General features: G+C 32.9%; 1 protein-coding gene across 14 annotated transcripts in view; it reads left to right on the top strand.

Annotated features, from left to right (window-relative positions):
* The window catches only part of Best2 (bestrophin 2), a 60,961-nt gene that overhangs the window by 37,699 nt on the left and 10,441 nt on the right, over positions 1 to 12,821 (top strand). For all 14 annotated transcript variants that reach the window (XM_073979867.1, XM_073979878.1, XM_073979874.1 and 11 more), the window contains 5 exons: positions 541 to 651; positions 743 to 929; positions 1,022 to 1,390; positions 1,736 to 1,855; positions 11,040 to 11,147. In XM_073979867.1, coding sequence (XP_073835968.1) covers positions 541 to 651; positions 743 to 929; positions 1,022 to 1,390; positions 1,736 to 1,855; positions 11,040 to 11,147 — 895 coding nt within the window. The remainder of the gene's footprint in view (positions 1 to 540; positions 652 to 742; positions 930 to 1,021; positions 1,391 to 1,735; positions 1,856 to 11,039; positions 11,148 to 12,821) is intronic.

Here is a 12,821-nt window from a genome sequence, read left to right as displayed (position 1 = left end):
TTGCTAAAGCTTTTTTATATTGATTGTATATAATTCTCATATACATTTTCCAAATAAGTTTGGTTTTTACATGATACACGTAATATCTCCATTGAGTGTTGATGAACACAATGTACGATTAGGTTCCCAAATACTTTAAATACTACTACAAAAAACACACATTACACTTCTCCAACAACAACAAAAAGAGTATCACTTATATGAAAAAAGAAGTCGAAGACCTAAACTTAAAGCGTTGAAGTGATTATCCATATGCATAATTTTGTATGAACACTTAAAACTATTATTCTATGTACAACATTACATAACCAATCTGATAAAATCTTTCCAATACAAATTTTCTTTTTATATGACAATATTGTGAGATCAAATATATGTCCATTAATCGATTAAAAATGTTATGTTTTTTATTTATACGCACATTTTTATAGAGTATCTAAATGATTTTTAATGATTTAATTAAACATTATTTTAGCAACGATATTTGATTTGAAATTCATGAATTCGTATTTCTTTCTCTTTCTTTTTTATCGTTTATAGATGGCGTGGCAGTGTTTACAAATTAATTTGGCGTGAATTAATCGCTTATTTATGTTTATATTATACAATTAATTTTTTATATAGATTTGTTTTTACCGAATATCAACAAAAGTAAGTATTGAACGATCGATAGACTGTTTGATTTGGAATGATCTTGATTTGTTGATTTTTGATGTCCATATGCTGTTGTTTTTGTTTTCAGAATATTTCATAAGATACGCACATACTTTGGCCAACAGGGTGAAAGTATACCAATGTCCTTTGTTTTGGGCTTCTATGTAAGTCTGGTAGTGAAGAGATGGTGGGAACAATACAGACTCTTGCCCTGGCCCGATACCTTGGCACTGTTCATTAGTGCAGCCATACCAAATTCAAATGGAGGCGTGAATGTAAGTTTAACAATTGATTGAGTTTGTTTAGTTAACAAAGACTTCAAATAAAAATTCCCTAAAACCTATTATTCAATTAATTTGCATTTCAGAACGAAACTGGTCGTTTAATGCGTCGAAATATTATGCGCTACATGGTGCTGGCCTACGTCATTACCCTGCAACGCATTTCGTTGAGAGTCAAACGTCGTTTCCCCACCACCCAACATCTCGTGGATGCTGGTCTCATGCACGAGTCTGAAATGAAGATTTTCGAATCGCTCAACCAAAAGAGTCCCATGTCCAAATACTGGATGCCCCTGGTTTGGGCAACAAATATAATAAACCGAGCACGCAAGGAGAACCTCATTAGTTCCGATCACATTGTACAAACTATTTTAGTGGAACTATCCGACATAAGACGAAGACTGGGTGGGTTAATTGGTTACGATACGGTTTGTGTGCCATTGGTCTATACTCAGGTGAGTTCAAAACAAAATCAAGAGACAAAACTCCATCGATAACTTCCTGAATTAACAGTTGGTTTTGCCACAAATGTGAAAAAAAAAACAATTTGAACACAGCTGTTGAATACAATTAATTCAAGTTTGTTTGTGTCGTAAAGTCAATGTACGAAAGCACAAAAGAACTGAACATTAAGTAATTGGACCATTGACAAGTTCAGGAAGTTACTGAGACAAAAACTTATCAAGGTTTCTTTGTAGACTACTGACACAATTTTGTTTGTACAAATAGAACAATCGAAAATTTCCATTTTAAAATAAACATTTTGTTTTCAATTCATCTTTTGTTTATTTTCATTACAGGTTGTAACCTTAGTATTATACACTTATTTCATTGCCGCTTTAGTGGGCCGTCAAATGCTACCCGATCACACTGGCAAAGAAGACAACGATTTATATTTCCCCTTCTTCACTGCACTACAGGTAATTGAAGATCAGCATATTTAGATATTTGTTAGTTGCTTACGGTTGTTGTAGTTGTTGCAGTCAGCCACTGTAACCACACCACAAGAATATCGTGTAATAAATATTGAATGAAAACTTGAAAAAAAGAGACAATGCATTTAAAATTCTGAATAATGTGTTTGGCACACTTGATATGTCCAACAAATGTCAGCATTATGATTTACTTTCGTGTAGCAACAAAAACTCTATACACTTTTGCGGTTTTACTTCGTATGAGTTGGATTGTATGAGTTTACTAACACCGAGACATTTTCAATCTTATTATTTTATGAGGTATATCGATGAATAAAATATTTGCATGCATACTTATGTATGTATGTATTTATCAACATTCGTAGTTTATATTATTGTATTATTGCGGTATTATATAATAACCGTAGTTAATTTATGCACACGAATTCATGTTATATCCCCCGAATAAATTATGAATATTTGCACATCACAAAGGTGTTGGAAGTTAAATCATAACTGGAACATTTTTTAAACACATATACATGACTACTTGCTTAAAATCCTACATATTTAACCATGTGTTTTCCGTAATTAAAAATTTGACTAAGAAAATTAGTCCCTCTAATTGGTGAGAAAATATAATTCCGATTTTTTTAAAAAAAAAGTGTGTTATAATTTATGGATTGTAATACACATCCATTACAGAGTATAATAATTGGAGTTGTAGATTTTAGTTTATTTAAAACAGACTAGTACACGAGAATGTACTGGTGTCGCTCGATATATCGCTCATTTACTCAATGAGTGACACATTTCAAAAAATCAAGTTTCGAAAAAAACGCGTTTTAAGTTGCGGAATGAAATTTGACTTCCCAACTTAAAAAGGTTATTACACAAAAAATAAAACAACTATTGGGATCATCTTTTGTAAAGATCTTGCAAGATATCCGTGCTAAATTTCTGTGCAAGATCAAGCATGATTCGAAATGTTTTAGTGCTTCATAACCTCAAAAAAACTTTTTGTTGATTTATGCCAAACTCCTAGAAAACAAGCTGTAACTCTTTGAGTTTTAGAAATATCAACATGAAATTTTGACACAATATAAAATAGAAGTCGTAGAAAAAATAGAAATTGCTAACTAAAAAACCCGTTTTTTGAGTTATGCCACTCTTTGAGTAAATGAGCGATATGTACTCTTAATTAATTATTAATTCAACAAAATATGAATATTTATGAGTTTTTTGTATTTCTTTGTTGATAATTTTTTTTAATGAACGATTTTAGATTGGGTTTGTATTTGGAAAGTAGTAAATAAATAAAGAAGAATCGATTAAAATTGCATTGCTCAAACACTCTTAAATTCTGTTTTGTTCACCGTTGCACTATGGTTTCAATAAGGAATTTTTTGGCCAAAACTATTTTTTCAAAATTATAATTTATTTTTACGTAGAATAATGAAAAACACTTTAAATCAACCAAAAATAATGAGATTTTGTAATTATTATCTTTTTACAAATATTTTTTTAATATATTTAAACTTTTAAAAATATGTCCACCTCCAAATCGAATTTAGAAGTTAGCAAGGGGTCTGTACCAATAAATTCAGAAGTAAAATCCTGCTCAAATTTGCCACACTTAAAATAAAGTGGATTTTTCTATTTTAAGATGGGAGAATTTGTATATAGGTACATGTTGTGGTTGTATGTAGTATCTAATTTAAATAGGACGGTAATACCAACATATATCAACCAATTTTCGTTAAAATTCATATTTAAGGGTTTCAGAGTCTAGAAAAAAAGTATGTATCACTTTTTGGGAATTTTAGCGACACTTTATGACCGATTCGGCTGAAATTTTGTTTTGGTTTAGACCCCATACAACGCACAGTGGATGCGCCCAACGACAAAAATCAAAAAATTCATGGCATCGTTTTAAAAATTTAAAAATGCAAATCGCTTCAAAGCTTTCCAAATTTTTCGAAACTCAACTTATTTTTTCCATTTTTCGCGGTTCTTAAGGAGAAAAAGCCTCAAATTGTTATATTCTAAGCGAATTTATGAAACAGATGATTTATTAACGCCTTAACTTAAGTTGAATCATTTAGTAAATTGCCTTAGCTCTATTTTTCTAGTTATGAAAATTATTCTAAATTGCGAGGGTTGCCATATATTTTGGTTATAATATGGATCAAAATGAAAATATTTAATATAGATGCATGGATTTCCTTAAAGTTTAAGTTCCTTTCCAAAAATTCGCAAGAATGGCCACTAGTAACACATTGAAGCCTAGCGCCTGTAGATTTCAAAACTGTATAGACTTTTTGCGTAAGTTTGAGGTTTTGGCAGTTATATTATATTATATTTTTTGGAATATTTTTAAGTAATTTTATTATCCATTTAGTTTCAATATAATGTTTTTTGTGCTATTAGCGATATTTATGGTCATTTTAACGTAGTGCTGTAATGAAAACTCGCGAAAGAAGAAGTATTTAGGGGTATTCACTTTAACAAATAACGAATTTTATTTTTGGGACACCCTAAGTTTGAGTTCGTTATAAGAACATATTCGCTTAGAATATTTGGTTCACATCTGCCTTAATAAATCGATATACCAACCAATACTGACAATTTTTCGCAGAGAGGTCTACTATGCATTAAAAAATCTTGGTGCCGGATTTCAGCAAATTCGGTTGAAAATGTGTTGGTAACAGTAAATTCAGAATAACTCTTTACATGGCAACCACGCGAAATTTTGGACCTAGGACCCCAATATTTTACTTAGAGTGTTTTTAGGCCACTATGACCCATTGATAACAATTTCAGTTCGATATATTATTTAGAAATATATATTTAGAAATAAAACGTGAGAATTGCTGTTTTTACTCATTTATTATAAAAAATAATAAACGCCAATACAAAACAGACGTTGAAATAGTTTTGGCTTTTGGATTGGAGACCATAGTGCATTGACTTAAAAAATCGTTCAATACAGTTTAGCTCTTTTGGCTGAACCAGTTCAGTAATCTAGTTCATAGTTCACTATCTAGATCAATTGTTCGGATCAGAATCTTTCGCTAATAATTTCACTTGTTTGTATGAAAGTAGATACCGACACACGCCAAAAAAGAATAAGCAACAAACTAAATAAAATTAACCCATTCCGAACAAAAAATTATAAAATATGGATATTTTTTTTCAATTCACAAATAAATTAAGGCAAAAATAAAGCAAATCTTATTATATAAAATATCTAGTTTTATGTGATTGAGTGACTGACATATCATCGTCCAGACGAAACCGCTGAAGCCAGAAAGTTGAAATTTTAAGTGTGGCTTAGGGGTGATATAAGGCTTGGTTTTTGGAAATTCGTTCTAGAAGGGTATGAAAAGTGCTAAAAGCAGGCTTTAAAAGCCAGCATCTAAAAACATTAGCATTAGCTGTACACTTCAACTGCTACACAAAATTCACAGACACGGCTAAATAAGCAACCGAACGCATATTTATTTTTGTACATTTTTGCTTATTTCGTTTTTTACGCCTAATCTTTTTTTCGTTAGGCATAATCGTCAACCATGCTACATATTTAGCAGTCGGCTGACCATTCGTCGCAGCGAATTAGCCAGAGAGGGTGTTTTTTTGTCATTAGAGTTGCCAACGCAGTAATAAAAAAGATGTCATTTAATGTCAAAATGCTCCCATCATATGGTAGAACCTAATGAATACTTATTATTATTGTTTAAAAATAAAAAAAATATATTTTGAACGGCTTCACCAAAAATTCACATGTCCTTTGAACGAAAAAGTGGAATTAATTATATCGTGATTTTTAATGCATTACACTGGTAACCCTGATCTCAAAAACAATTGTTTGCTGAAAACATGGCTAAGCCGTTGAAACTTTCTTCCTTATCCTCTTTTCTGATATGTGTTGATCATGTGTGCTGCAAAGTATGAGTATGCGTGTCCGACGCTTTTTTATTAAAGCAACAATATCAAATAGCATCAGCATCGCTAGCAATATTTTTGTGAAATTTGTTGCTACATGTTGCCGTTGTTCATTGTTGCTAAACATATTTCGAAGAAATTTTAGCAGGCAAAGATGCAAATATTCGGTGCTTTTGCTAATATGGCGTTAGCATTTTAAACCCTGGCTAAAAGGTACTAAATATGGTACCCATTGTATTAGGAAAACGGGAAGAGCTAGAATTCTGAAATTTGGAACGAGGGTCACTGATGGAATTTCAAATTGGTATGAGAATCAAGGTTGGAATTTGGAATTAAGATTACTGATGGTACTAAATTTGGTACAACTTGGACTTAAGTGAACAAATAGAGCTATAATCCTGAAGTTTTGAATTAAGATTACTGTTGCGGTGTAGGATTGATGTAGTTTTGGAAATTCGTACTTATGGGTACGAAAAGTACTAAATTTGGTACAACTTGGATCACCGTTAGCCTGTAGGATTGAGGTATCAGGTATTATGGGTACGGAAAGTACTAAATCTAGTACAATTCGGATTTGGATGACAGGATAGAGCTGGAATCCTGAAATTTGTAATTAAGATTACTTTTGGAGTGTATTATTGAGTAGTCCGGTCAAAATAGACATGCGTATAAGGGGGAAATAGCAAAAATTCCCACAAAGCTGAATTTTGGTGGAGAGCTAGGGTTAGCTATTAGAAGCAACGTACTAAAAGTCCCCATCGATCCCATGTGTGCAAAACAAGTTATTCAGGGTCAAAGGTCATTTTTGGAGGGATTATTCAGTTTTTTTTAATTTTTCTCAAAAACGGTAAGACTTAGCAAAAGCCGTCTAAAGTAAATATTGTAGATTCAATAATTGTCTACAAGAGTGGTCTTTATGATTCTTAAAAAAGACTTACCATTTTCGAGATATCGCGATCTAAAGGTCAAATAAAAAATTAGCCGCGTAAGTACATTATGAGGCGAGCCGGTTAAAGTAACGACACTATGTATTAGATACTTCCGTAAGCTTTCAAACGATATCCACTTTGCAGTAATCGGTTCAGTAGAACCGAGTCTAACCCGGTTTTTAAATTTGTCCTTTCGGGTCGAATAACCGGCGAACCGGATCCGCAACCGTTGAAAATTATACATTTCCGTAATCAGCGCAACAAACCCTACCTTCGGACAAAGCTTGAAAAAAATCGGAGAGTTTTCGTTGGGGTCATTCCCGTTGGGCTTTCGATTATACATGTGGGTTAAATGGGCTATTTTTGCATAAAATGACTCTAACATTGAATAACTCTACTAAACACTCTCCGATTTTGTTGGAATTTTTTTTAGAAGATAGCTATAATTTCGCTCTTCAAGAAAATATATTTTGTTTTGGGGGACAGACCCGATTACTTCGCTTATTTTTGCCGGTTCGTCTGAATATGTGCATATTTCCCTTATAAGTGCATAAAAATCATGTGTTTTTTAGAACAGCTATATCTCAAGAATGGTTCCTTCTAGGAAAAAAATTATAAAGGTCAAACTCGTAGGTAATTTTTCTGTCTACAATATTTACTTTAGTCACTTTTTTATTAGATCAACCGTTTTCAAGAAATAAATCCGAAAACCTAAAAACCCTTAAAATGTGACCTTTGACCCCGAATAATGTTTTTTGCACACATGGGATCGATGAGGACTTTTAGGACGTTGCTTCTAATGGCAAACCCTAGCTCTCCACCAAAATTCAGCTCTGTGGGAATTTTTGCTATTTCAATGTCTATTTTGACTGGACTATGAGGTAGTTTTGGAATTTTGTACTTATGGGTACGGAAAGTACTAAATGGTACTAAGTTTGGTACAATTTGGAATTGGACTAACGAATACAGCTGGAATCTTGAGATTTGGAATTACGATTACTGTTATTATTTTGTTGAGATATGTCGTTGTCGAAATACGTATCATAAGTATATGAAAATTACTAAATGGTAGTCAATTTGTTATTGGGCGTAAGGACAGAGCTGGAATCTGTATTTGTTGGAGTTAGAGTGAGTATTAGTGTGTAACGTTGTTCTCGCTGTTGATGTGTAAGGGTGAGATATGGCTGAAAATCGAACTAAAGTGGTACCAACAGTATTTAAACCAGTAAGGAAAGGATCAAAGTCGGGCGGGGCCGACTATACAATACCCTACACCACTCTGAATATGTAAAATATATATGGGAGCTAAATCCAAATCAGAAAAGATTTCGAAATAATTTTCCACATTTATTTGTAGACCAAATTCCGTCACATACTCCAAATTTCATCAAAATTGGACATATATAGCGTGTTTCGTGGATCAAATACCTCAAATCGGTCGAAAATATATATGGGAGCTATATCCAAATCTGAACCGATTTCTATATAATTTGGCACACTTATTTCTAGGCCAAATCCCGGTAAACATTCCAAATTTTATTGAAATCCTACATCTATAGCGCGTTTCGTGCATCAAATACCTGAAATCGGCCGAGAATATATATGGGAGCTATATCAAAATTTGAACCGATTTCTATCTAATTTAGCACACTTATTTCTATATAATCGGGCGAAAATATATATGGGGGCTATATACCCCTAAAAGGAACTGTGGGTCTATCTCGTTTCCTTTTGCATGTTACAAACTAATGCACAAAGACATAATACCCCTTACCACAAGATGGTGTAGGGTATAATAAACTTAAATATTGATAATATTGATTAAAATTCAGTGTTCGCCATTTCCATATGAAATATTGTTTATTTGTTCTTCATATCCTTTCCGCATACGAAGTAGCGGGCACTTTACTAGTTTTGTATATTTTAAGAAAAATGTCTTCCGAAACAATTTGTGGCATGAAATAAAAATATTTTTCGAATATAATATATATAATTGTTCCACAAATATCCCGTAGAGAGGCTTCTCTCATATCAATGAGTGCACCCCGATTCATATTAGCTCAATGATATGGGACCTACAGTTTATCGCCCAGTCCGAACGGAGTGTCTTAACATACCACTTGTAGAGAAGTTTTACATAGCTGAAATATAAAATTTTCAACATTCATGGTGAAGGTACTAAAAAGGAAGTTTATCTAAGATTCGTAAAAATATTACGATGTGCAAAGTTTGGACCAACGCAGACTCAGGTTCGATAATTGTCGTGCGCACCATCAGCTTTCAAGCTATATTCTTAGGAGTATGAACCTACCTCTGAAATAACTTGTCTCATCGTAATAGAGGCATCGGTTACTCCCTCCAAGAGTATCGTGCGCACAAGTTTTGCTCAAATTTTACACAGATGCGTTTTTTCTGTGCAGGTAGGTCAGTATCGATCCACGTCTTGTTATAGTCAACTTGTTATAGTCAACATATAATGGTACCGCTCATTTTGGGTAATTTACGTTTTTAATTTACATTTTCCAAAACTAAATTACACAGCTAATTTTGACAATTAGGGTTCCAGTGGTCAAACAACTTCACCGCAAAGAATTGTGGACATGGGTCCACGTCTTGTATAGCCGCCATATGCATCAGGGCAACACCCGCCTTTAGGTACTTAAATTACTGTAGGTACATTTTCAGACAAAAGAAGCTGTAAATTGACACTTAGAGTTACCAGTGTTCAAGAAACTAAGACATTTAGGAATATCCCCCATAAACGGTACCTCCCAATTTAATTTACTTCGCGATTTAGAAGTTTAAAGTACTTCTGCACAACAAATTGGGGACAGTTAGTTTTAGTTCAGAATATTTCATGTTGGAGGGAAGGTATAAAACGTTTGGAACTTAATACTTTTTTATTTGTTACTATTTTATACATCATACAGACATACATACATATATACATACATACATACCTACATACATAAAAAAAATTGATTTATCAAACTTTAAAATCATGTCAATTAATTACACTGGTCAACACGACTTTTGTTTCAACCGAAGTTTTTGTTGTTTCTAAATAAAATCGGTGAGTTACTTTCAAATCCGGTCGAGGTTTTTCTCTAGCAGCTCTTGTTCTTGAGATATAGCTCAAAATGGGTTTTTACGAGTTTTACCCAGAATTTCGCTTTTTTCGGATACAAACAAATATTTTTTATGGGTTTTTCGACACTAATATATTAAGGAGATTTTGTACGTTCGATACAACCCGTTTTTGAAATAATTATGGTTAATATATATCAAAAAAATATAGAAAATATACGACGGACCTTGTAAAAATTTCGTATTTTGAGTACTTTAAGCTGTGATTACGTCATCGGGGAAAGTCATAGGATCTTCATATGGCATACCGGATATGCTAAGGGTGTCTACTATATAGTCCGGTATTCAAATATATAATATAAAGTTCATAGCGCCCATGATTCGACCATATCCTAAAAATCGTCATGAAGACTGCTAAAGAGATATCATTTACCAGTGATATCATTACCACATAAGCCTTTTCCTTAGCAATCTTCATGATGATTTTTAGGTTATGACCGAATCATGGGCGCTATGAACTTTATATTATATACTTGAATACTGGACCATATAGTAGACACACTATGCATATCGGGTATGCCATAGGAAGATACTATGACTTCCATTCATTTTTCATTTATATAATATATGAAATAAAGTTATATATAATACACAATGCTATATATACAATGTTTTTTTATCAAATCACGTTATAATTCAGATTTAATGTAATCTTGGGTAAAAACTTATCAAAATATCATACAGGGATACGAGGTTGTAAAAAAGTCATAACCCTAATGTAAATAGGTATTTTCAATGTGTACTTTTACCAAAACAAAGTTACACTAACCAAAATGTGTACCAAAGCAATCACTAAAGAAAGAAAGACTGCAAATATTCCCAAAAAGGCTAAGTGGCTTCCAGCAATTTTAAAATGTGCCAACATCCTCCATACATGGCTTTCACTTACTCACGTGGGCTTGCCTTATAAGGAAATTCTTTAAGATATGATAAAATGTGAGTGTTTTTGCTAATTGTCCGCCTCCATTAATGAAAATGTGTTATGAAAAAAGTTAATTAACAATAAAACAATTATTTTCTTAAGTATTCCATATTAGTTATGTGACCATAAATAACACATACATAAATCATAGGTTTTATTCAAAATAACATACATTTTGTAAATTAATTTTTTATAGTCTATTTTATATAATTTTAATGTATTTTCTGCTTTGTGTTGTTTTTTTCAGTTTGTTTTCTATGTCGGCTGGCTCAAAGTTGCTGAGGTGCTCATCAATCCGTTTGGTGAAGATGACGACGATATTGAACTCAACTGGTTAATTGACAGACACATTAAGGTAAGTAACGTGTAGAATAGACACATGATGATGAATACGATTTTAGCCCAACCTGTGGTCAGTCTGTCCTAGTCAACACCAACTTTGTTGTATAATGCATAATTAAGCTGTTAATGAATTTGTAAATGTTTTTGTTTTAGTGTTTTTTACAAAAACAAAATCAATAACTATAAAAATACAGGTGGGCGTAAAAATCTCACGGGAACTGTGCTAGCGTTAGCATCTACTTTTGATATGGAATTTAATTTTTCCTTAATAATGCTGTAACACTAGAAACGAATTTTTAAAGAATTTCGATGGAAGAAATGGTCACCATTCGAATGAAATGTGGGATAGAATCACGTGAGAAAATGATATGGACTTCCAAAGTAATGATGGCTTTGGTTTAGTCCAGTCAAAATAGACATTGAAATAGCAACAATTTCCCATAAAGCAGAATTTTGGTGGAGAGCCGTTAGAAGCAATGTCATACAAATCCCCATCAATCCCATGTGTGCAAAAACAGTTCAAAGGTCAACATTTAGAGATTTTTTTGTTTTTCCGTCTTTTTCTTGAAAACGGTGGGTCTAATCAAAAAGTTTGGTGTTCATAATTTTTTCCTAGAGAGAACCATTCTTGAGATACAACGGTTCTAAAAAACGCATCATTTATATGCTCTTATAAGGGAAATAGGCACATATTCAGGTGAAACGGTTAAAATAACCGGAGTAACCGGATCTGTCCCCCCGAAAAATTTATGTTTTCTTGAAGAGCGAAATATACCTAACTTTAAAAAAAAAAATCCAACAAAATCGGACCGTGTTGAGTAGAGTTATTCAATGTTAGGGTCATTTTATTCTAAAATAGGTCATTTAACCCACATGTGTAATCGATAGCTCAACGAAAACTCTTCATTTTTTTTTAATTTTTGTAAAAAGGTAGGATTTGTTGCGCTGATTACTGCGGATCCGGATCGCCGGTTATTTGACCCGAAAGGCTAGATTTAAAACCATGATAGACCCGGTTCTACTGAACCGAAGTGGATATCGTTTGATAGCTTATGGACGTACCTAACACATGGCGTTGTTATTTTGACCGGACCGCTTCATGATGTTCTTACGCGGCTTGCTTCTTTACATTTGTAATTTGACACTTATATCACGATATCTCAAGAATGGTGACTGTCATAAATGGTGAAAAGTCATAAAGATTAATCTTGTATATAATTTTTAAGCCTACAACTTTTACTTTAGTCGATTTCTGACTTACTGTTTTTGAAAAAAATAAAAAAAAAAATGAATAGGCCTCCAAAAATTACATTTGACCCTGAATAAATTCGTTGGTACACGTGGTATCGATGGGGACTTTTAGGACGTTACTTCTAATGGCAAAAAACTGCGCGAAAAACAGCAATAAAGCAAGGATTGAAAGCAAATACACAAACTGTAAAACAATTTACAATTTATGACATTGTGGTATCTTCTCCATACTTCCGTTCAGGATATGTGCATTCCAAAGAAACCAATCAATGTGCCATATCTACCAAACAAAAAAACACACACCTGGATAAATCTCCAAGCATCTTGTACAATAACCTTCAACTTCTCCACAACTTACAAGAAGTAAAACTTCCAAGTTTAAACCCAGTTTTAAATTTAGCTGAAAGCTGCTGATGCATTCATGTGATTTTTATGC

Source organism: Musca autumnalis, unplaced genomic scaffold (assembly GCF_047663935.1).
Source record: "Musca autumnalis isolate F117 unplaced genomic scaffold, ASM4766393v1 scaffold_4, whole genome shotgun sequence".
Classification (NCBI taxonomy): Eukaryota; Metazoa; Arthropoda; class Insecta; order Diptera; family Muscidae; genus Musca; species Musca autumnalis.
This window is presented reverse-complemented; position numbering and strand designations above follow the sequence as displayed.